At 30.6% G+C, this 27,837-nt stretch overlaps 1 protein-coding gene across 1 annotated transcript in view; it reads right to left on the reverse strand.

Moving 5' to 3' along the window:
* LOC130451739 (atrial natriuretic peptide-converting enzyme) overlaps positions 1-27,837 on the reverse strand; it is a 116,466-nt gene that overhangs the window by 23,247 nt on the left and 65,382 nt on the right. Inside the window, exons 7-9 of the mRNA XM_056790955.1 lie at positions 16,694-16,846; positions 9,863-10,078; positions 4,971-5,115 (exon numbers count right to left, since the gene is read on the reverse strand). Coding sequence (XP_056646933.1) covers positions 4,971-5,115; positions 9,863-10,078; positions 16,694-16,846 — 514 coding nt within the window. The remainder of the gene's footprint in view (positions 1-4,970; positions 5,116-9,862; positions 10,079-16,693; positions 16,847-27,837) is intronic.

The following is a 27,837-nucleotide window of genomic DNA, read 5'->3' on the forward strand; positions in this document are numbered from 1 at the left end:
AATTAAATTAAAACATTAACTATAATATTAGTATTATGAATTTATTTATAAAGTACCTATCACTTTTCATCTAGTAAAATTTACGTCGTTTCATGACATGTTTTCAGGGATTTTGAAGAATATAGTGTCCCCAGCAACAGTTTCAAGGGCTGTAAAATCCCGGGCATAATAACAGCAGTTATGAACTATGGTATCGGAGATGTGTAATGTAAACTTACTAGCTAGCGACTAGAGAAATTTGAAGGTTAGTTTCATTGATTGATTTTGTTGTAATAAAGTAATTGCGTTATCATTTTTTATTTCGTCATCCGAATCGAGGTTTCCAAATAGCAATTTGATTATTTTACCAACGCCATTTAGTAAGCCTCTTAGATTTCAGATTCGAGGATTTAAATTTTCAAATTTTTTTTGTACAATGTTGATCAAATATTCGGTTCTTCTTAACATATTTTGACCTGTGTTAAAGCGTGATGGGAGATAGTGTTTGTAGTGGGTACAGTTGTAATACTATTTTTATATAATTGAAATGCGTAACTTGACTATCTATTTGCTTAATAAGTTGGCTTAAATCTAAATAATGTAAAAACGTATGTTTACTACACATTAATCTAGCGTTTCCTAATTGGAAAGGAAGAAGGAAGTTTTGAATTTCCGTAACCTATATGTCTTCTACACTACAGGTCGCTTGAAATACGCGAAGAATCAGGTAAAGCATCAGGATTCGCGTGCTCGTAGACATCCTGTAACAATTTCCGAACATTACTTCCAGATTTTCGGACAATACTTTTATGATAGTACCTTTATCGGTTTTAAGCAGAATACCTTTATCTTTGATTATTTTAGTTTCGGGAGCTTCTTATTTCTTAAGTTAGTTTTTACATAGGCGATTTTTTGTTTTGAATAGTCTAAAAGTTCGGACCTTTTTGTGCTTATTTACTCTATAACTTTTTGTTTAGTTAGTTCGTTTTGTTGTTTAATTTTTTCGTATAAGTGTTTACTGGCTTCTTTATAATTCTGAACGTATTAAGATATAACTAAATGATCATTCAGGTCAAACGGGTCGGGATTGTTTATATATCCTTTTATAATTTCCGAAGGCGTGAATTTTGTAACGGTATGAACTGAATTGTTATAACTAAGAATCGCGTGTTTCATTATTTGATTCAGTTTCATTTTTTTTATCTTCCTGTATGCATCGATAATGTTCTAAAATACTTGAGTGGAATCGTTCAATTGGAGAAATGGAGCTGCTATTTTTCGCTGTGGTATGATGCAATTCTATATGGTGAAGTTTGCAAAAGTCTTCTAAATCGAAATTCTCAAATTCAGAACCCCTATCAGTTGTTATTTTTTGAGGTAATCCATGGTGAGTTATGAAATTTAGTAAAGAGTCTACTGTGGAAAATCCTGTAACACTTACTATGGGGTAAGCTTGTCCGAAACGCTAAAAAGAATCAGTTATTGTTAAATAAATTTAATTTGCAGTTTTAAAAACATCCATATGTACCGGGTATCCCAATAAGAATGGCTTTCGACCATAGCTCGGGAACCGTTTACAGTACAGCTTTGGGGAAAAAAAATTATAACAAAAGTGACCTCGAGAAAAACCTGGAAATTATTTACAGAGTTGTAGGTCCACCGGCAGAGGGCGTAATTGAATACCAAAAATTATAAAATGGATAATTTACAAATTTTGCCTAATTAAGATGCATTTAAACTATGACTATCGTCTTCTTCAAGAAATTCAGCGTATATTTGATTTTACAAATTTCAGTCCATCTCTTCAAATAAGAGGTGGGGGAAAGCAGGAACTATTATGAAAAAACGCCTGAAGTCCAGTTCTACTTAACCTATCTATGCAAACTTAGTCTTTTTGAAGAGAGCTCCTTTCTACCAATGTAAGAGTTATAATTTCGAAACAATCTAATGAGTAACGTATACGCTAGAGGGCGCTATTTATTTATTTTTTTAAATCTAGCTATCATTGAAAAATTTTAAATGGAAACATGCAGTTTTAATTAAGGAATATAAAAGTAGACCAAATTAGTAAGAGAATAGCGAAAATCACATGTCGATATATTTTTAGTATTACGAGATATATTAAGAAATGTGTAAATGTGAATTACTCCGGTTTGACTGAACGGATTTTAACATTTTTTGACTCCTTAAAATTGTCTTTCCTTGTTCTATTAATAATAGTTCCAATTGTTATGTCAATATTACTTATGCTGTCACCGAGAAACTGCGTTATGGAAGATAAAATGGAAATATAACTTAAGGTACCTCACTAGTGACGACCTAAATGTTCAAATTGTCGCCCATTATTTTCGATACAAGCGTTTATTCTTTGAAGAGTAGATTGAACAGCAATCTCTATTTCTGCTCTCGAAATACTCTGAATGATGTTTCGTGTTCTCTCGATCATGTTATCTCTAGTAGTGGGTCTAAATGAACAAACAAGGTCTTCAATTCAGCCCCAGAGATAGAAATCTAAGACGGTTAAGTCTGGTGACCTGACTAGCCAAAAAAATAGGCCTATTCACCTACCAGGGTAAGCATTATTTAAAAATTCTCTAATTTGTTTGGAGAAATGGGCCAGACACCTATCGTGCTGAAACAACATAGACCTACGAGTTGCTAGTGATATATTTGGGGATATCGTATGGCACATACCCTAGCCGCAACAGTTGCATTTGTCATACATTCAAAGTAAATGCCTATCATATCAAATTGTTCTTCGTTTGTAAGAATCATCTTTGAAGTAAATTTTATATCGAATTTAATGCACACCAATCGCAATGACACGTAAATGAACAAATTACTAGGTTTATTAATTTGACACAACTCATATCTTTTTGTTTTGTTTTTATATATTTTTTTATTTTGTTGATCATTTTTATTCGAATTCGGCCACATAAGCCCTCGCGTCTTCTAAAGAGTGTGGTTTTCGTAAATGCTAATTGCTAATTCTTTGAATAAAACTACTACGAATTAATTGTCTACTTTCAAAATAAATTAGATGCTCGTTTTTCAATGGTTTGGCTCTGATCAACTGTTGCACAAGACAATTTAAATCCCTTCTATCAGCTAAACACTGGAATAAAGCCGTTTTTAATTTTGGCCAAGTATTTAATTCAACTGTTATCGACCATGAAGGCTGCTCTACCTTCTAATTTCTATTGAATACATTCTATAATGTATAAATTTAATTTTACATCGTTATAAATCCTATTAAAAGCTCACATCTTGTAATAAATTTATTCAAATATTCACATTGACCGTTAAAAGGTTTAATATTTGATAATTTGGATTTGAAAAGATTCCAATTCATTACAGGAGGAGTCATTTTGTTAGTACCAGTCTGATCTACGTCATTTTCGACTAAAGAAACAATTGAACTATGTTATCAAGATTACTAGAGTTTAATTCACTCATCAATTGACTATTTCTTTTTATTAATTATATCAGTTGATTCCCCGTTGTCTCCAATGTTCATCACTAAAGGGCTACTGCTCGATAATTGCTAGTATAATACTGTTCGTTAATTCGCGATTAAAACGTTGAAACGTTAAAGTCGTGATGCCATTAAACTATTCCGCACGATCCGAAATTTTGTTACGCACTAAACGTTTTAGTAATTTTTAATTTCCACGACTTGCGCGAATCCTACCGATTGCGCCAATTTTATTTTTCTTAACGAAAAATTCGTTTTAAAAAAATATATTTATTAAAGCAATTACAAGTTTATTGTTAGAAATCTGAACAGAGAAATAAGAATTATCTACATATGTTGCTAAGTAAAAATTTCTGAGAATGCATAATGTTTCTGCTGCGCTTTTAAGTTTTCTTGATTAACCGCGTATGTAACTAAGTACACAATACGCATCCTATAAATACCTTTTACAGAATACAAATGATAAGCAATTATCTGCCTGCCCATTAAAAAGGATCGTCGCACGGTTAACTGCGATGTGCTGTCTGTAAACGTAAGCAATAACACTCACAAAATAAATACTACATCTTAAATTATATATTCGATACTACCTTGATATGCTTAATTTGTAATAAATTAGTACCGGAAACACACGAACATATAGTTTTAGTGTGTTCAATGTATATGAATATAAGAAACTATTCTATTATACCTCGGGGCCATTCAGATGAGTTGGATTCATTACTTACCTCAAAAGATTGAATAATTGAAGAAACTACATTTATAAACGAGGCATTGAAAATCGGATGTACTCGTATATATGTGTATGTGAATATATGTATATGAATATTTATGTTTTCAAAATTATCAGTCTTTATCAAAATATGATATTGACACTGACAATTTGCTTATATATATCAATCAATAAATTATCTATATCATGAATACCCAAATAAAAATAAAATCATAATAGAAATTTATTTTTTCCTTAGTTTTTTATCTCAAAAATATGCAGCAGTCATCAATCAATTAAATTATTTGTAGTTGTATTAGAATTTACAAAATAGAGCTATGAATTTTACTTAAATTGTTGAGGTCCTTTTTATCATTTATAGCTTTTTCGTTCTTATGAAAGTGAACCATTTCTAAAAATTCTCTTTTTTGTGTATCAGATTCCGTTTCAAGAATTTTTGAATCTTTATAATTGAATTTATGTTTTTTTCATATTTCGTGGTTCCTTAATGCAATCGTATTTATGACCTTTTATTCGATTTTCTAAATACTGAGATGTTTGCCCTATGTAGACAGCGTCACAATTAGTACAAGGCACTTGATATATCATATTACTTCTTTTGTTTTTTGGCGTTTTAGATTTTAATTCATACAAATTGAAACAATATCATGAAAATTAATTCCTCAAATATATGCCACCCTGTATAGCAACAATTGTTAGTTAACAAAAACTTATTTCTAGACTGAAAAGAACAAATCGTCTTCAATTTTTCAGAAGTTATTTGATAATAAAAAATGTACTTACGAATATCCGAGTAGCGAACATATGGTTTTGGCAGACGTTCTATCATCCCAGTGGACTACACATGCTGGCACCCATTTTTCTTGATTTGGTCGATATACTTCTAATTGGCCTTTTCCTTCATCTCCATTTCGTTCACTCAGCCTAACTGAAATATGAAGAATAACTCATCAAATTGCATGGAAATAAATACGATGTTATCAATGATTCGTAATTCACGTGATAAAAATTTTTTGAGACGTTACTAACATTGAGGTAATTTGACTAAATAATTTTTGTTAGATTTATAGGGGTTTGCATGAAATATGTTAATTACTGTTCATCAAAAAGTACAAGAATTATTGCTCATTGCACAAAAAAGAGATAACATGGAAAACAGTCAATTTGAACGCATGAATCTATTTTCTTTTTTATCGGGTCTGCTTTCTGAAAAATATACATTAGGACTGGATTTTATTTTGAAATTCTTAGATCTTTGATCATAGTTGTCATATCCCGATAACCACCAAAAATAAGCAGTTCTTGTTAATTAAAACTCAAAGGTAGGAATACATTTGAACGGGTCGATCTAATTGCAGAACAGTCTTGAATATACTAACTAATACTAGGATTTTACATTTGAATCTCTTCATTGTAAAAAATAAATATTATATAATCAAGAAATCTTAATTGACCTTATGCGTCAGATATACTTGGTTTAAAGAAGAGGCTGTTACGAGTAGATACTTTTTGTGTTATATTTCAAATGGATTTATCACAAAATGCTTTAAGTAATAACTGGACGTTAGCTTAAAAGTAATCGCTATAACAAAACAAATATAGGCCAATGTCAAAATGCAGTTGAAAAAAGTTTAAGCCATGTATCTCAGAAATAATGCCCTGAAACGGTTAAAAAACATTGAGCATAAATAAAAGTATATTTGCTTCATTCTAACGCAAATAATTTGGGAAAAAGTGGTTTTCTTGGTAAATACAAAAAAGAGCTGTGAACGTGACAACCCAAAAAAACGTGCTGCTGATGGTCTATATCAGATCAATGAATGTGGAGACGAAAGCGAAATAAATACAGCAAAATAGAGATAAAAATATCTCTTTCGCATTAAAACTTATTTGATGGGAAAATTGAGTAAAAACATTCTGGTTTTAAAATATTAATAAGTGCAAGCTTTTACATAAAACAGAAATGTTTTTTAAAAACAAAGTCAAACAATCAATTTTGATAACACATACTTATGGAAATTTACAAATAGAACTTTTACCAATGCTGGAATTTTTGCTTTTGTTATATTCCTTTTACTATAATTATCATTTATTTTGTTTTGTGTATATCATTTGTGACCATTTATTCTGTTCTATAATTATTGTGTAGTCATTCCTATATAATTTTTAGGACAATTCAGACATGGTATGAAATATATAATATTGGATTTCTTGGTGTTTTTAGTTTTGTTTTTTAATGTAGTGAATAGTGGTGATAATGTGTTGTATGATCTATGACTTATATTGATGTTATGCTTCGATAAAATGTATTTAGAATTTTCTGATAGTTGGTTTGTATAGGGAAGTGCTATATATGTATCTTTTTCTTTACTTGAATTTATTTGTGTAGTTGGATTCATATTGTTTTTATTGGGTAATTTATATGTGCGTTGTCGGATGATATTTATTATTCTCCAAAGTATTTTTGAGTTTTTTATTACTTCGCGGTGATATTCTGGTAAAGTTAATTTTAATGTTCTATCTGTTAATACTATAACGATGCTGTTTTTGTGATTTGGGATGGCATGAGTTAAAATTAAGATATCTTCCAGACCATGTTTCTTTTGAATAATATTTATTGTTAATTGGATACTTGGGTTAAATTTATTAAAGTTAGTAAAGATCCCATTTGTACATCCGTTTAGTTGTTGGAAAAAGTTGTCCTTATATTGGAAAAAATGATTAGTTTGTATAAGCATAATATTTTCCAGAAATTCGTCATAGCTGAATGATGTATGTTGTTTGATTGAATCCCATCTATTTTTCAGTATGTGTGTTATGAGATCATTAGGAATATTTGAGTACATTAAGACAACGTCTAGAGATATGATTTTGTAATTGTCAGGAATATGTACTGTATCTGAAAACTACTTGAGCATAAATGAGTCTTTTATGTAAAAATGATTTTTGGTTATTTTTGATAAACTGTTGGCAAGGTATTTGGATAATTTGTAGAAAGGTGAATGAGTATATGATGAGTATATTGGATGCATTGGTAATTCGGTTAATTGAATTTTTGGGAGACCAAGTAGTTTTGGTGGTAAAGCATTATGTGTTTGTGATTTTTTGCTTCATTTGCGTTGATAGAGCCATTATTTAAAAGTTTTTTTATAAATGTATTATTATTGTGTTTGTATCACTTATATTAGTAACTCAATCATTTTATTGTTTCTATAATCGATGTTCATTATTACCGTTTTATTACATTTGTCTGGTTGTAAAATTGTAATTTTTTTTGATCTGTTTTTGAGTTTTATCAACATTTTTATAATTAGTGATTACATTAACTACTTCAGCTCTGATATTGTCTTTCATTTGATCTGGTTTATTTATGATGGCAGCTTCTATACTTGAAATATATTCTGTATATGGTAAGTCGTTTTCATCCATATATGGAAGAGCGAAATTTTTTCCAAATGCTAATACTTTTCTTATATCTTTTGGTTAGGTGTATGTGTATATTAGAGATATTTTCTAGTCACAATTCGGAGTTTATTTTGATATCGTTTTGTGTCGAGTTACTGATTAAATTGTTGAACTTTTTTGAATTTGCGATTTTTATTTTTTGAAATTGTTTCATATTGTTCAATTTGTCTATTTCAAGATTAATCGTGTTTTCAATTTTTTCATTTGCCTAGAAAATACGAAAAACAATTCCAAAAAATATCGCAAATTCAACGCACATATAAAATACACAATAAGAACAATATAATTCCAACTATACAAATAAATTCATGTAAAATCATTTATATATATATATATATATATATATATATATATATATATATATCGCTCAAATTGATGCGAAATATGTCTCTAGGCACTAATTCAGGTCCTTGCATGTTTGTTCCATTATGCAAGGAAGGCCGCAATGTAGGAGGAAGGAAACGCATTGAACGTTTGGTTTTTGTATTATTTTGTAGTGTGGTGAATATATACATTGAATAGACTTCGCCATATCTTCTTTGGATTATCGAGGTGATATGGAAGCAACTTAATTTTACTTTTCAGACCGAACTTAATTTAAGGTTGCTAAGTTGATTTTTTATATCACAAACAAATTGCAGTTGTCATGTTGCGAGGAATACCATTTGTCACTCCTTGAATAAGACTAAGTGGAGGCAGACACTTGGGCGAACATGTATTCCAAATGTTATCTTTCTCGCAGGTTATCCGAAATGGCCAAACCACGATTCAGGTTATTAGATTCAAATGTGTCTATTAAGAAGCATCTTTGTAGAAAGCGGAAGAGTGTTATTAGGCCCTTGCTCTTCTTGAGAGTTTTAGCAGTTAGGTGAGATTTCCTGTTATAGGACGATTGAAGTTCTAGAATCAGGCCGTGGAATTATGACAAAAAATGGCACAAGAAGTGTATACTTGAATGCGATGACAGCCAAATGAACATATTAAGAGACCTATCTTCATTTGAGAACGAGCCTCTCATTAGCTCAATATTAACACGCGGTAGATTAGGACCCAATGTAAGCGATAATGTGAAATATGATTGTTTACTTTGCAAAAATCTTGGCACGAGGAAGCCCTAGTTTCAAAAAATTTTCAAGGAATATGGCGTTCCCCCTGTCTAGTTACCTGTATTAGTAGAAATGTATAAAAATTGAAGAAGTCAAAAGTAGTCAGCTCCAGCTTCGCTCTTCCTGAATTAACTTATCTGGGTCAAAATTAGGAAATCATGTTTTTTACACAACAGACCATTCCATTAGACTGAAAGACGCGTTACCAAAAGCGTGCTACCTCCTAGTATGTTATGTATCATTAAATGTGTAACTCGGAAAAAACACATAATTAACATAAATTTGGTTATTCATAGTATTTTTAAAACTTAACTCAACTACACTACCTTCTGATGTTAGAGTTTGTTTCGAGCTGTCTATTTACGATCTTGTGTGTGTCATTATCGATTCTGGTCGAAGCAATTGCAGAATTGCCAATGAAATTACAGATTTCAGGGCCAAGCTTTTCCCCCATTTTAATTCAAAAATGTAATAATCAGTTTGAAATATTTTGAAATTTATACATTATTGTATTAAAACTAAAATAATTTTAATAATTGAATAATTAGACCATGATTTTAATAACTTCTCTTGTTGTATGAGAAAAGCCAATAAAACCGTCCTCCATATCTTTATTTCTCATTTCATAAGTTTTTAAAACGAGGTTTCGTAAATGTTCTTCGACTTAGCTGGCACACATTTTTGTGACGCTTCCGGTGGAGGGGTGGATTCAGACATTTTTAATTTTATATTATCTAACACAACGTAAATAATTAAATCGCATGATAGTTAATCGATAATCGATTATCTCACTAGTTCAAATATTTTATATCGATAATTTTCTGACGGCAAAATTGGATGGTTTGATAATTTTTTCAATATGAAATCGAGATCTTGTATATCACAGAATAAATACACGAGAATAACCTAACTAAAATCCAATATTTTCTCTCCTTGTATAATAACTATTTAATTCACCATTTATTGTACTCGATTATATTTAACAAGGCATAAGTCCCTGCGTAAATACATACACATAGTTAATGAAAGAAAAACATTTAAATGGCCCTTGTAATGTGAACTAATAATCGTATTATAACTGAAAGAACATTTTTGTTGACTCACGGCAATTCCTCTCATCTTGTCCCCAAGGGCAGTCGACTTTACCATCGCACAGATGTTCCTGCGTGATACATTTATCAGCTCCACAATTGATCATACCTGCACCACATTTGTGACACTCCAATTCATCAGATTGATCTTTACAGTCCACATGGCCATCACATTGCCAGTCTTTTGGAATGCAACGCTTTACGTCACACTGGAATCCGAAATCGCATACTGGAAAATATTGAATAAAAATATCACTAATAGAATTTCATTCATAGATCAGTTAACAAAAAAATATCAGTCACATATGCATGTTACATTTTTATTCGTCGTCTTAATAGGGAGCGATGTTTTATTCCAAATATTCCATATGTACGAAGAAAAATGTAAAATTATTTTCATATAATTAATCTTTGTTTTCTTTTTTTCTATTTCTGCAATGAAATATTTTGAATAATTTATGAACTGTGAAATTCTTTATTCAATCTTACCAATACCAATTTTAACTTATTATATATAGTTTTCTTTAAACCAAATAAAATTTATATTGGTCTCAACAAGAAGAAAAATAGATTGGGATAGCCATTGATGTGATATTGGGTTTAATAATGACTTATACACAGGACTGTCGGAGTGGGAGGCTCTTGATTATGGGCCGATCACCACTTTGTTCATTCAAATTGGAATCCTAGCGAGAACGATGGAGAGGAGCAACTTGCCCCATAAATTCTAGCTCAGTCAATCCACGAAGATAAGGTTGCTTCCAGCAGACTTCACACCTGCTGTTGTATAGATATTCATAGGAGTGTGTTCAGTTAAGAGATCGCCACACAAATTATTAAATTCCTTTCTTAGATCATGTTAGCAAATCATTTCCAGCAAATGTTATCATTTCATTCCAAAAAATCATTGAAAGTATTTCCAGAATAATATTAATTACAATTGATGCATATATAAAATACAGCTTTTGTGTTACTTATTTATATTACGAAAATATTTTTATACAAAATCCAGACGACTTTAAAAATACACTCATAACGTTCTCAACAAACACCAGGAGAAACTGGCAAAATATGCGGATCTCGAACATAAATTGAATATAACAGAAACGAACTTGGGAGAAAAAATTATAATAAAAAAATGTATAGTGATACAAAAAGACAATTAGAAACAGAATTATTTGATAAAGTGAGGTCAGACGTAAAATTACAGTATACAGAATTAGATGAATTTAAAATAACTGAAAATGATGGTAAATTAAAGTGAAAGAAAATGCAAAGGAATAAGACAGAAAAATGATTGAAATGAATAATGATATAACAATGGAAGAGAAGGATATAAATAAAATGATAAAAATGGATACTCAAATATTGTAGAACGAATGCTATATTGTAGGATCTGAATTAAGTACAAATATATTGAATATACAGAATTAAAATGAAAAAATATAGATGGAACAGTATAGTGATTTTCTCAGCAAATTGACGCCTCAAACGTTTTCGCAGAGCTAGTTGTCTATTTTATTCCTTTTAATAAGTAACTGTTTCAAAAAGGTTTCTTAATAAAAAAAAGAGAAAATTTGTTTTGAATTTTGAAACATTGTTCTAAATATGCTAATGATGCTGCCAAAATTAAGCTCAACAGTTTTTTACTACTGGGTGTAATAGTTCTAATGTCAATGTATATAGAATGAGGACAACAATGGATTTTAAAACTATGGATTTGTTATGTTTAAAGATAATTTTTGAAAACACTTTTTTATATTTAGAATTCAGGAATTTTTATATTATCAAAACTAAATGTAAATTCTGTCATTTCATGGTTAATTATAGCATTAACAAATTTCTCGATTCATTAAAAAAATCAATTAATACAAGCACGTGCATGCTACTTATATAAGTTTTCATGTTATTACATAAATTGCGATATGTGATCACATCTTAGCAATAATCTATTTTTGAACTATGTATAATGAGAATTTGAAAAGCATAATAAAACATAAGTAGAAAATAAACTTATAATTTATAATCCACATACAATTTTTATGAGATTAGATGTCCTTATATGAGTCCATTTTCATTCCAAAACTTCATAACCAATATTATAAAGATTTTATTTTTATTAGATAATTTCAAAGAACTGGACTTTTTTATATCCATATTTTTTAGTTAATTTTAACTCATTTAGTAATCTATTCCTTAGTTACAACCCATACAAACATATTTAGACCACGTACAGGGTTTTGACCTAATATATTCACTGTCTAGCATGGCTTCAATATAGAAGTTTGTTGTTAAGGAAACAAGTACTACTATGGTATACTGACGTAATGAGATTACCTGAAAAATGTATGTATTTCATTCTAAAATTTATATTTGTGGAAAGACAAGAATTCACAAAATATATTTCATGACAGGAATGATTTATACCAAAAGAGTGTGTTGAGATGATTGGAAATTACATTCTTTCTTCAATTTACCAGTTTTTTTGATTATTTATTATTAGAGTATATTAATAACCCTTATGATTCGAATCTGTATAAGGGTAAAATAATATTCTCAATTAGCTGTTTCACCTTCTGGTAAGAATTTCTAGTGCACAGTTTCGGATTAGTTGAGAGAAGTCATTTGTTTGTTTGTTCAATTTATTCGTAGGACATAAAAATTTCTACGATTATCACATATTTACATCATGGTGATCAGTTATAATTTTTTTCGAATTTATTTTGGTGCCAGTGACAGCAAGGCAGATGTGCCATAAAGACTCATGCTTTTTGATGTCCTATAACACTTAACTGTACGTTTGCTTGTTGTTTTACCGTAACGTTATTCTCATATGACGTTTAATCTAAGAGTAAAATTAAAGACATTTTTTTCTTCGATATTTTATTTATTTCAAATACCCTACCCTTGATATTAAAGTTATACTGAATTGTTTACAGGAACGAGAGGAACTGCTGTGAGAGGAGTAGTTAAGCGATAAAACATATTTTTTCTGTAGGTACGTTATTTAATAGTCAAATTTCATAACAAAAAAGTGTAAACAATGTAAGTGACTGGTGACGCCAACAACACCAACAAAACAAATTTCGTTTGTACTGAATAGGATAGGGGGATATATCTCTTGTTACATCGCATATTTAAGTTAAACAAAAATTATGTGAATTAGGTAGATGTCAATCTCCATATTTTATACTTCTTACTAAGATTTACTTGTGTGGAAACGAGACTAACTTTCCACGTCACACTAATGTACTGTTTTGTGGACTGAAATGTCTCTTTGAAAAAGATATTTACCCGGTATTGTGCAGTATTTCGAATTACATTGTTAAAAATCTGCATAGAAAGATTTTTTTGATAACTTATGTAACTCATTCGGTTAGAAACTTATCACTTTGATTGTTTAAAAGATATCATTTATTCTTCCTAACTAATTTTATGTCACCAACATTTTTATTAAGTTATATTATATTGATTTGAATATTATATGAATAATAGTTATCTGTATGCTACTGGATCTATGTGATTACAACAGCCTATTTTTTCTATCAACAATTATATTTTTATTGTGAGTACTTGCGGGAACAGAGATAAGATGGAAATCACAATTTATCCTGACAAAAGGATCGGATATAACGTTTTTCTCAAAATTTGCAGATATATTCTAGTTATCCTTGATCAGTTTTTTTGATATTTCATGGTTCGTTAATGCAGTTATATTTTTTTATCATATTGATGACCTCTTAGTCTATTTTCTAAATACTGAGATATTTTCCCTATGTAGACAGCGTCATAATTAGTACAAAGCACTTGATATATTACTTCTTTTGTTTTTGGGTGTTTTAGATTTTAATTTATTGAAATATTTGTATATAATAATAATAAAAAATTTAAATTCATATTATGTGATTTCAAAAACTGATAATGATTCCTTGAACTTTATAATTAATTTTATGAACATACATAATGATTATTTAACATTATTATAACATTACTCACTATTAATTATGCTGAAATAATGTTCTGAATATATAATAATTCTTCTTTTTCATTATATATTTAACGATCATTATAAATAAATCCCATTTGACCTCAAATATGGACTATTTGGATGCGTTATTTTGAAACGTTTGCCAGCAAAATTGTTTGTAGAATTTTTAGATCAACAAGATGTATAACCGCTGTGAATGTAGGTGGGTCTAATCAACAAACACAATGAGCCTATTTTGGGTACAAATATTTGATTTTGCTCAAATATTTCAGTTTAGAGCCCTCATTTCACTTTTTTCTAATCAAAATTTTTCTATTGCTTTGTATTCTCGACTATAGATCGAAAATCAATTTTCCGAAGAATTCGTTATAGTGAGGTTTCTGATACCGCCCACCATCTAACTAGGATATTCGAACTATAAAGGGCGGAGTAAGACGAATTTCTAGATCTGCCGAACTTCTTCCTAGTTGGCGCATTCTCGATTATAATTCGTTCAGAAGATAATATTATACAATATTATACGCAGTATAATTATTTTTAAAATGAATGTTTATTATGGCTGATTATTTGGAACGCTACTTCTTTAGCTGATAAGTCAACATATCGATTACTTGATCTCGTTCATATAACTTGTTTAGCTTTTTTTATTCCTCCACAAAAATATCATTCTTTGCTTACAATAATTTATTGAATCCTACAAACGGATGTCCCGCGGTTTGTTGTGGGTGAAGTATTGTTTGATAAGTTTAGACTGGAATAAATTTTGCTCCACAAAACAAAGGATTGTTAATGAACTCAAATATTCTAAGTTTTTGATTAATTTTTCACTTTGCAGTGTTTTAGAGCAACGATTCTCTCGTTTTTTTTTAAATTATGTCTTAATAAAATAAATTTTCTTCTAGTTGGCCGATTCAGCGAAATAATTTATAGCACATACTGTCATCCACAAAAAATAAATGCGAAATAATAATTCAATCGTGAAAATATATAAGAGCCTATATGGATTGAAAAGTAGTTTTACTTAATCATTTGTGAAAATATTGAGAGCAAGATTCAAATTATAAAAATTTTAAGTTTAATTTTCAATGGTAAACAAGTGTTTAACTTTGAAAAATTGAGAAATATTATAGCTCCCAAAATGTCATTATCTTTATCCGCAGTATCTTTCTCGAATTTTGTATATCTCTATAATTAAACCTGCTTCCAGGAACAAGACCTTCCTTCACAATTTTATTAATGGAACTTGGATATGTGACATTAACATAGCCACTATTATTCTTTCTTTCTCGATTATTATGTGGTTATTTAACAAATGGTTATCTAAACATATCGGTGTTGTTGTGAAGAGATTGAAGTATGGAATGAATGTAACTGATAATGAATATCATTGACAGTTACATTTATTATGTTATTGCAGATTACAAAAAGAGGCCCATTTAAGTATTCATCACTCTTATTTCTTGTTAGTGCATCTACAATTAGTACTATAGGAAAAGGAACAATTTTAGTTCTTTGTGCCGGGAATATTTCATCTAAACAAGTACAGACTTTGGTCACTTGTTAAACTTTCCAAACAGGATGCATTTATGGCAAACGTGTGTATATGTAACATATAAATATAGTGCTTACTACATTCAGGTACAATTTTTTACGACTACAAAAAGTTCTATTCTAAGAAATGTGAAAACTTGTGAAAAAAACCCAGTCTAGCAACACAGTTCTTCTACCGTAAAAAGTTGTGAGATCCATGTGATACCAAGTCTATTGATTTATTCAGTCCCTACTTCAGAGACTTTCTGTCTTGAGTTATTATATAATTAGCTAATCTGAAAACATCTTTTAGTGATCACATTAATATTAAAAATCTTTTGATGAAATGAAACAAAATATAACTCACAAACAATACATATTATAGGTAGTAAATAAGATTTTTTAGTGCGATTGAAAAATTTGACTGAGTTGCGTGACTTGGTTTTTTAAAAGTTTTGTTTTTGGTGACATCGTGTGACGTTATCTCTCTCGTACTCATTGATATCCCTATACCTATAGTCGTACATTCCATCACATCTACTGGTCTGAAATTGCAAAATATTCCAGTTTTTCCTTAATTTGTTTACTAAACAATGATTGTACTCAAAATTTGAATATCTATGTCTATTAGAGGTGCCTTAGAGTTTTGATGATCAATCAGTAAGTGAGTGACAATACCAAAGAACTAGTTATAATTCTCAAACAACTAGTTCAAATTGAATGAAATTTGAAATATACCGTGTTTATACAATGCTTGCTTGGTTACTAGAAATACAGGCTTCTAGTTCAATCCTCAACGTAGTTATAGGGGTCGAAAATAGCCTGAACTGTTTCGAGAAAAAGATGGTACGGCCGTACCGCTTTTTTTGCCCGACTTGGCGTGTATTGAGAAACTCTCCTGTTAATTGCAAATTACAGATACTAGATGTAATTTTACGCCAAAGGTATTCTAATTGACGTTTATGAAAATATTTTAAGCACATCTTGTCTGCTACCTACAAACATAAAATTTGATACATTGTATAAACATATAATAATAAATTGTTTATCATAAATTCGCATTTTTCATAGCCGTCTCAAGCCTTTAGCATGGGAGAGACAACGGGTATTTTTTTTCTGTATCAGTTTTTTGACTAATTTTACAGTAGATTCAAAAGCTATGAGGTATCTTCGGAAAAGAATTCACTAGAGACGGAACACCAGCAAGAAATACGAAATATAAATCTGTGTTATCGGCAATCAACTGAGACAACTTGATTTTAACATTTTTACTTGAAAAATATAATAAATTCCTTATTATGCCTCCATTCATAAAAAAATACTCACCAGGTTTAGCAGCTTGTAGTTTAGATAACTTAACTTCATGATGCCCTACACATTGACTAGGATTGACAGATTCTGGAAATAATTCGCAATCAAGGTAGTCGGGTAGCGCTAAACCAAATACATCCAAGAAAAAGCCACATCGCCTTTTCGTTTCTGTAAAAAATGAATTCGATTATTAATTTAGGCTGATTCCTGTGCAAGTAAGGGTATTATGTATTTTGTTATACGACAGTATTACTTTTTTCAAAACATCGATTAATATTTCATTTTTACCACGCTTTATTTAAATTACTCTGTTAGTTTGTCTGTTTGTGTGTTTATATGGAATTTCCTAATCAAATTTTCAATCAACCTTCTGAAATGAAATTACACATACTTATATATTTACTAATATTTCTTGAATTAATTAATTTAATTTTTATCATATTGCACATCATATTACATACTATCATTGTATAAAGAATAGGATAGTGGGTTAACCTTATGAGGACATCATTTGACGAGGTGGACGACACCAATAGATGGCAGTGGAGAGTTGGCGTCCCCAGCACGTCTTTTCTTACTGTACGTCGTAGCTTGAATTACGTGTTTTCTTAGCTTTGGTTGCCGAATTACCCCAATAACAGATGGCGCAAAAATTATTTAAAATATTATATTCGAACCTTAAGCTGTGTTGTAAAGTTTCTTATTTTGGGTGCCTATAGCAAAGTTGCAATTTGAGTTCATTATTGTATTGTGTGTTCGTTGTGTTATTGTTAAGTTTCGTTGGTTGTGCATTTGGATTATTTTTTTATTTGGGAATCTTTGAACTTGATATATATTTCATTTTTAAGGTAAGTGGATATTATTACAATTAATATACATCACTACTCTCTTAGTTAATATATTTAAATTATAAGAGGCGCTAGATGTATAAATGCTACAGCTTACAATTTCGAAAAAAAACTGTATATTTAGCGAATTACTTATTAAAATGTATTTATATAACAAATAATCACTTCTTTCTTCTTTTCAATTTTTTAGAAATGGCTGGAAATAAGTGTATTTATTTGAAGTGTGGAATAAATAAGAGATCAGATCCTACAATTAAAATATACCGATTTCCTGTGAATGCCCCAACCAGATGTCAAAAATGCAAAAATGGATCATACACTCGGGTGAGTTATTCTTAAGACAATTATTTTTTCTAAAGGAATAAAAAATAGTGAATGTGAATAAATGACTGTTTACAAATGTTCAATACTAAACATAAGTAGGTATTTAATTATCGTCAAATAAAAGATAATTCGTCCAATAGTTTCTTCTGATAATGAGTTTATTTGTATTATGGTCGCATTGCATATTATAGGAGTACAATGATTTACTACAAATTCCAAATCCATTAAATCTTATAAACTTATCAAAAGTACTTGAATCATACCTAAATTTAAACTTAGAAGCCACCTTTATAGTAAAGACGAACAGAATAGAATAAAACATTTTTGAAAATATTTCAAACTTATACATAAACACAAATAACCGAATACAAAGGACTGAACTTTAATATTTCACAAAAATTGAAATTGTATTTTTTGTTATTTTTTTATGTTTTTGAACTAAGCACATAATAATAAGGTAGTGTGTCTGTGTGTTTATATTTGGAAATTATCCTGTCAATGAGGCAAAAATTTTCACCTGTTCAAATGTATATAGACTGTGTATCACATATAATATGGTTATAATACTATATTCTATGTCATAACAGATTAACAGAATAATAACAATTAGAGAGAAAATTATAATTTCCTCCATTCCCAAGTTATACAAGAAAATTATGCTTTTGTTTCATCCAGCATAGAATGTTTGAATTAAATAATATCAAATACTAGTTCAATTTGAAAACAAATAGACATGTACCAACAAATCTTCGACACGACGTTTCGTGCCTTCACGAGGCAAACATATAGGTTTTTAATGAGGATATGCTTATTTATTATAAGTATTAGTCAATTTAAGTGATATACCACACTTTTATCTCGAATAACTAACATTACCTGGTGTTTTCGATATAAAAAAGAACTTTTTTAACCAATGTAATGTCCCTCCATAATATAATCACCATTTTTGTCCATTGTTCATTTTTGTCCTCGAATCTATCAAGGGTAAGAATATAGTAATGCCATATACCATCATGGGATTGTTGAATACTTTCAATAAAAATGAATTTTAGTTTCAATTAAACAAACAGATGGTTTTGTAAGCATTTATGTTCTCATTGTAAAATATCTGAAAGTTGAAGGTAGCAATAAGCTCTTCAAGTACATTTTTCCAGTTGCACATTATGAATGAATTTATCATCCCAACAAATATTGATCTTAGTTATTTATTTCAAGATTTACCTATCCATAACTTCCTACAGTGATAATAGAAACAGCCTATTTAAAACTATAGAACAAATTGATTATTTTTAAAAAATGTTATGTATAAAAAATCCTGGAGAAGAGCAATTTCTATTTTCAACTGTAGTAGTTGGTGTCTTTTTTTTAAGGTTATAACTATATTAAATATGACGCCTTGGATATATTTTTAATAGTATATATTTTTTGTATTTCACTTTAGTAGGTTATAATTTCAAAAATATATGAGTCATTGATTTACCTATAACAGATTTGTGAATAAAATCATTTTGTTAAATTAGTACCAGTAGTAATATAAATATATTTAACTCAACAATGAGCTCAGTTTTAACATTTCTATATTATTTTGTGGTCAATCCAAAAAGTATAAATAGATAATACAATAAATAATATTTTCGATTATTATAACTTGTGGCTCTTCAAAGTAAAACCGAGACCGGTCCTGGGTTAGTTGGTACACTTATCGGTAAGGATGAGGCCTTTGTATAAATATCTTTACACAATGATAAAACTGACAAAACGATTATAAGTAGGTATTTTGGTATTAGTTAATAGGACAATTTTTTTTTCTTTATTAGAAAGAGTTTTTTTATTTATTCGTCTTATCCAAATTTTCGCATTGATCCGTAACTTTCAATACAAAGCCAGTGAATATAATATTTATATTAAAATCAGATTATTTAGATATCTTTGGTACGTATATACTTATTTGTATATTTTTTATTTCTGGTCTTTTTTCTTTGATTTTAAAAACCCTTATTAAAGATAAGTATGAGAGTTTTTTTAACGTTGTTGTGTTGTTGTGCGCATACCAAGAAATTTCAATGATGTGTAGTTGTTTTTGAGAACTATACACAGGTATGGAATTATCTTAACACAATTCGGGAAAATTCTGTCATTCCGACGATAACATAAGATACAATTAGGGAAATTCCAAATTAGGGTACTACTAGTCGTTATTCCATTTATACCCGTTATTGAAATGAAATAAATTCAAGTTTTTGAACATAAAAAAATACTTTACCATAACCATTACAATAAATATGTATGTTAACATTGATGTTACTTATTTCAGGTAATGCTTTTTTGGCAAACCGTTCCGCTACTAAAATGATGAAGGTTCAGAAAGTGATTCGAATAGGGAAAATTTGGATGAACAAATAATCCAATCGAATGTTTCCTCACATCCACAAACATATTCAAATAGTGATTTTATTGCCCCGATTTATTCTAGAAACATTGACATGACAGATAGTTCTATCAGTAACCATGAAGATGAAGAGTGGTTGAAAGAGTTACAGAACCTTCCATCTTGTTCTATGGAAATTGGAGGTAGGAAGCAGTCATTGCAAGAAGAAAATGAACGGTTGAGAAAGGAATTAACCAATGCTAGGAAAAAAGTCAATAACTGAATACTCAATTGAGAGCTACAAAAAAAAGGTTATGAAAACGCAATTCTCTGCGAACGTTTTGTATGGAGAAGGAACTCTCACGAATTTTACAAAATCTCTTGAGAATATGCAATTACTACATAAGATGGAATTCCCATGGCTACTATCTGAAAAGAAAACTACCCTGTCATTATTTTATAAAGGACCTAAGACATAGACATTTGCGACAAAAAAGGTTTATTTTGCCAGCAATATCAACAGTGAAATCATGGGCTGCCAATTTCCGTGGCAAACCTGGATTCAATAAAAAAATTTTTATGCACCTTACTTCAAAGGCGGAGAAGAAATGTATTCTGATGTTCGACGAAATGTCTAAGAGGAATCTTGAGTACATCATGAAAACAGAGTTTGGAAGAAAGCCTTTCCCTGCCAGTGAAGCTCTAGTTCTCATGTTCAGAGGAATCTATAGCAACTGGAAAATTCCTATAGCATACTTTGTATCGAATGGTGGGGTGTCATATGCTTCTATATGATGTATAATTACCAAGGCATTGGAAAAATTTAGTGAGACAAAACTAGACACTATAGGCATAGTATGTGATTTATCAACTACCAATCAGAAACTCATAAAGCATTTGGGGGTTAACAAAAACCAACCTTATTTTTTCCATAATGAGAAAAAATATTATGCTCTTTTTGATGCTCCCCATCTGTTGAAATGCGTTAGAAACAATTTTTTTGAACAATAGTTTCATATTTAATGGGCAGTTCATATGTTTTTCTGACATTCGAAAAGTTTATGATCTTGATAAAAGGAGCAAAACAGGAAAGGCCTTATTGAAACTGGCTGATAAGCACATCAATCCGAATTCTTTCAAAAAAATGAAGGTTAAATTAGCTGCCCAATTGTTGAGTCACTGTGTTTATTCTGCCATAATGACATCTTTGGAAACTGGTGAACTTACCCGTTTTGGGTCGATGAAATCAAGGACAAACAAGTGCTTCTCACTTCTGGAAAAGTACCTCACTGTATCATATTCCAATTAATGGAAGGTGAAAGATCTCACTAAAAGTATAGTGTGGATGTGATATTTCGCATATTTCGCTTTAAATAAACTACACATTTCACTTGGATTTAGCATTCTATTTCCATAAAATGAAGAATTCGATGCACTGTTTCTTTGAAGCAGTAGAGCTGCAACTGAAGTTCCAAGAAACTATATACAAAAATGCAACAATTTTTTGGAGTAAACTGCTCAATTACTTAGTTTTTTTTGTAAACATAATTTCAACGAATGTTAATGCTATTTTTCAAGAACTCTACACACGACATACCTTTTTATTTGTAAGCTGCAGTAGAGCTGCAACTGAAGTTCCATGTTCCATACTATGGTTATGTTACTGATTAAGCAGTAATAGTTTTAACTAAGTTAGATTTCTGTAACCGTTGACGATATTCATACTGAATATACTGTTTACAACACCACTACACCAACACTCACAATTACACTGTATGACGCGCGTTTCGATAACCAAGTTTTATACTAAATTTTCCCACCAATAAGCCACCTTCCGCGAAAAATTAATTCCAGCGGGAAAAAACTCCTTGGCGGGAATATTCATGTTTATTCTTTATATTTCCCAGCGTGCCATTCCGCAGACCCTCGTGTACCTTGAGGACTTACTAAGATCTAATAATTTGGGAGCTGATGTGAGAGAATATTTACATTTAAACAAAAATATGTATGGAATAAAACTATTTCCAGTACAACAACGAATTCTACAAGCAAGATGAAGGAACAGCAATGGGAAACTGCCTATCACCGTTCATGACTGAACTGTTCATGAGTCATTTTGAAAAGCAAGGGTATGGTACAGGTATGTGGGTGATATTTTCGCCATATTCAATACGAAGAAGGCAAACGTAGACGAATTCATTTTGGAACTCAACTCAAAATATCCATCTATAAAGATCACCTATGAAAAGGAGAAAAATGGAAAGTTACCATTTTTAGATACTTTAGTAATTAGGAATAGTAATAGGTTGGAATTTGAAGTATTTAGAAAAATACCGCTACGTGCAGGTACATTCTCGCTGATTATTTTCATTGTATCCAACATAAAACGGCCAGTATCCATTTTCTGGTACATCGGTTAATCCACTTTCCACTCACCATCGAGAGATACAATAAGGTAAAGTTTTTCATTCAGGATGTAGCTGTACTCAACGGTTATGAAAAAAGAATTGTAAATAGGTTAATCAATCGTTATAGTAATCTCTATGTGAAACCACTTTTTTCCAAACCCAAAGTAAAATACAAGAAAAATTTGCTTTGATATCTTTCAATCCTCTTTACACGAGAGGATTGGAAGGAATATTTAGCAGAGTGGGTTTAAAATTGGTTTATAAATCCAACAACACATTAAAACAATTTTTAGGCAATCCTAAGGATAAAATACCAAATTTGGCAAAGAGTGGTATATATGAAATAAGTTGTGGTGATTGTGACCGAAAGTATATTGGGCAGACTAGAGATCCGTTATTGTCTGGTTTAAAGAACACATAGCTCATTTGAAATATGGACGGACCGGAAAATCGAGTATTGCCGATCACGTTGCCAGTCACAATCATTGCATAAATATTAATAATGTAAAATTGTTAAAACATATATCCAATAATAAATTATTGGATGCATTTGAGAGCATTGAAATTACTAGATGTAAGAGTAGCTTAAATAGGGACATAGGGCCAATTCCTTACAGCCCACTCTTTAGTTTAGAAGTCAAAGAATTAACATGAAGATTCCCGCCAAGGAGTTTTTTCCCGCTGGAATTAATTTTTCGCGCGAGTTGGCTTATTGGTGGGAAAGTTTAGAATAAAACAGGTAAGTAAGTTATTAGATTTTAATTTGCCTTCAGAAGACGATAACTTGGTTATCGAAACGCGTCAGACAGTATGATTGTTAGTGTTGGTGTAAACAGTATATTCAGTAATAGTTTTATACCAGACTTTCTTACAAGCATGTATAGTATCGGAAATAAGTAATTTAGTACCTGAACATATTTATAATTCTGGAAATATAGATACCAAATAAACTTAATTTCCAAACTCGAATAATATAATTCACCTGGCAGAATATTAGATAGGGGGTAGAGTATGTGGGTTAACTCGTCTTATTATAGGAATGATTTGAACAGAGCGAGAGAAACTTTGCTGTTCTTTCATCCGTCTTTTCACTTCTCAAAGCATATAATTTTCTCAGTATTCCATTGAGGAAATTCTTTTAGTATACTCGAAATCAAAACGTATATTGAATTATAGAAAAAATATGCTTTTGTAGTAGATAAATATTATCAATCGAAAGAGGGCGTGAAACTAATAGAATCATTCACCTATGGCAAATTGTCATCGAATATAAGATACAAGACTATAACGATGTTGTCATTATCTAGGTTTTTGACTGTTAAATTTTTGATAAACTCATAACGTAAAAGCGTACACACATTGGATAGTATATGAAGATCTAGATTGTTCTATATTAACCGACAGAGTTTCGTGTAACGATAATTACACTGCAAATATACTCATATGATATTTTAATTAGATAGAATTTAACAAATGAATTATAGTTGAATACAAAAAACTTAATTAAACTAAAAAGAAACTATAATTCTGTATATAGAATAAAATAGCTGAGAGTAAATTGGAAGTTTACAAGGTGCACCTTTACTACAAAATAACTTTAAAACAAAACATATTTCTCACAGGAAACCTTGTTTATGTTTACAGTTATGCATATTTAATCTTTGCTAAAATAGTTTTGAGGATTATGAAACTTTTGAAGAAGTGTGTCCAACTAAAATTTGCCCCAAAACTTACTGACAAAAGATTGTAAATAATGATGAAAAATTATGTAAAGTTTTGTGAAAAATATGTGTACATCTGTTCTGAAAACAGCATTACCTTATTATCTTAGGGTGACATTATGGAGAAGAATAAGATTTATTATAAAGCAAAAGGTGGATAAAGATCCCCATATCACATGTAAGATAGACTTATTCAAAAAATCACATTGGATCATTCTTTTTGAATTTGCATTCATTTAAAAATCGAATATTCTTGCAAACAAATACAGCTGGTAACAATTGTGATGACATTCGGTTTCAGTAGGATGATACAACACTAAGCTTATTGTTGCTGTTCGAAATTACTTATATGAAGGTTTTCAAGAAGAACTGGAATAGGGAGAAGAGGTAAATTAGATTTGCCAGACGTCCGATTTCATCGCCTTTAGTTTATTTTTTCGGGGATATCTGAAAACCGTGTGTACAGACTATATTTGATAACCGGAATGAACTTTGAATAGAACACAGACAACAGCCCGTGAAATAACAACTTGATATCAGCTTTTTATAATATACTTGGATACTGTAAAATAAAAGAAGGAAGACAATTTTCATATCGAATGAAGTGAGATTAAGGAGTTAGTTGTTCATATTCGTTCCTACTATTATTTTGATAAATACAAAGTGTTCCCATTTATATCAATATCCTGTAGAATGAAAAAAGCTTGAATTATGCGGTATTCACAGATGTATTTTCAATTTGATAAATGGAAGTATGCTATAATAATAACCTAATTCTTAAGTAATATAATAGTGACAACTACAATGGAACGAAGTAAGTGAATAAATAGGAAATGAACGATGAGTAAGCAAGTACTTGTTTCTTTGATCTATGATACATACATTCTATATATATTTTAGAATACCAGAAATTGTCCACTTGAAATCCGGGGGTTCAAAGTTCACCAGTATATAGCGAAAGTTGATGGACAACACCCCTCGTCCTTTGCTAACCCGCCTGAGGTAGATTGTGCGAGATGAGCCTCACAAGGCCCAATATTATAAACAAATTGTACAAGTCTACGCCCCAACAATTAGTTACTCGGACGAAAAACTCGAAGAGTTCTGTAACGAAGTAAGCCAGGAAAATAAGAAAAACTATTCCTAGTATCTGATAGGCATCTTCAATGCCTTTATCGGAAAACGGAGATTACAAGAACAACGACTGGAAACTTTGGATTTGCGAACGCAAAAAAATAGGAGAGAGACTAAAACAATACGTACATACACATACACATCTTTCTACATGTTGTTTCATTGGCATTTGCTCGTGTTTTCTCAAATAGTCTATTATTTTCTACATGCCCTCCAAATATTGGATCATTGAGGTATCTTTCTAAGATCTTTTTAATTTCATCTTTCTACTCCACCATCTTTGGAACTTCGTAGATACTGACTTGTACATTCTTTAATCATCTATAACATTCTTATATGAATTCTTCTACTGTTCACTTTTTGAAAAAGTAATCAATTACGTATATTTTCATTTTCTTCACATTTTTCCGATAGCTTATCAACGTTCGCCCCAAATCGAAGCTGAATTTTCCGGTAGGTTGGGCTTCGCTAAATTTCAACCTGTTTTTTGATCCGTACGCTTATCCAAAGTGAGACCCAATTATGTTCAAAATATAGAATAGGCAATTTATACTCATTTTAAGTTATTTAAAACTTCTATCTCTGATGGATATTCTAATGGCATTTCCTCTCCCTTTTGCTCATGTACGATATCTTTTTCTAATTGGGGGTTTTCCTTTTGCATTTGTGCTCTTGTGATCGGTAAAATGTGTGAGTTATTTATGTTTAAGTCTTTGAGTTCTCCTATGGAGAATCGTGATATGCTGTCAGCGTAATTTGCTTTTCATTTAACGTACTGTATTCCAAAATTGTATTCGTCCAAGTCAAATCTTATTCTGATGAGGTTGGTCTTTCATTGAAAATAAATGAGCTAGAGATTTATGATCCGTTTTAACCATAAATTGTGATGAGCCATAAGATATAATATTCAGAGTGATTTATTCCCTAATGAATTGCTAACAATTTTTTTATGATTATGGATTTGTTAATTTCACTTCTCTTACAACCCATAGCAAATGCTACAGGTAAGTCAATACAGTCATAATTTGGACTGAGTATCCCCGAACACGTATTTTTTTATCATCTCTAGTTAATATACATTGTTTATTGAAATTGGTGGTGTGATTAAAGCTTTCTTTAGAATTTGAAATGAGTTTTCACACTCTCCCGACCACTCAAATTTCACATGTTTTCTTGGAATTTAGGTTAGAAGTAGAGATATGGAATGAAACGTCTGTAATAGTTAACAAAATACAACAAATCTTTTAACCTCGCTACGATTTTTCGGAACTGGGTATTGTTCTATAGCTGAATATTTTGCCTTGTCAAAGGAAACACTTTCACTTGACAAATTGTAACCTACGTACGCAACCTCTGGCCTGAAGAATTGACAATTTTGCAGATTTAATTTCAAATTGAGTTTACGACATGCGTGAAACACTTTTCTGAGATTGCTTGGATGATGATTTTCTGAAATTCCAATAACCACTATATCATACATATAAGGAAATGCTTTTTATAGTTGCAGTCTGAGACTATCTATACTGAGCCTCCATTCGTCTTCATAACTTATCGAATTCTTCGGAACAAGAAATACTGGACTTGGGATTGAGGGATTCAATAATTCCTTGGGATATAATTTTTTCAACCTGACTGTACAGTTCTGTCGTTTTTGAGTGTGGGGTGCGATTATTTTTTATGTATACAGAGATATTGTCTCTTACTAATAGTCTGCATAATTTCCACATAAACTTCTTCAATCATTCCTCACATATTCCGGACCTCTAAATTCACAGTGCTTTCATTTTGTTCTTAGGATTATTCACTATCGTATATACATCAAATAAATCTAAGTCCAAGATTTTAATACCCTTGAAATACTCATATAATTCGTATTTAGAACTTTGATATATCAGCTTTTCCCTGATATGATTGATTTGACTATAAATGCGGGCAGGATCGCCATGTGTTGTGGTAGGATCGGCAAGAGTTATAGTAGAGTCACCATGTCTTGATTGAAGGTGAGGGGTTTCCAATCAGTGGGAACTTAATAAAACCATATCTTCAAATTCTCAGGTATATTTTCAACTCACATATCCCATAACAATTAACCGTAATCTAATATTGTCGTTACTAATCTCCGACAATATGTCGGTGAGTGAGTACTTTCATAACTTTGATACTATCAACAACTGTTCGCATGTATATGCTCAATCTTATATTTTAAACAATATCATGTTGTGAGTTACAAGGTGAATGTTATAGATACAAGGTTTATTATAATTTTAATGCCGCCTAATGTCTAATGGTACGTGACTGTCGACTTTCACGTTTTCGATTTATCGTTGCCTATATTTAGCTATTTTTTAACGACCAT

The sequence above is a fragment of the Diorhabda sublineata genome, chromosome X (assembly GCF_026230105.1).
Source record: "Diorhabda sublineata isolate icDioSubl1.1 chromosome X, icDioSubl1.1, whole genome shotgun sequence".
NCBI classification, from domain to species: Eukaryota; Metazoa; Arthropoda; class Insecta; order Coleoptera; family Chrysomelidae; genus Diorhabda; species Diorhabda sublineata.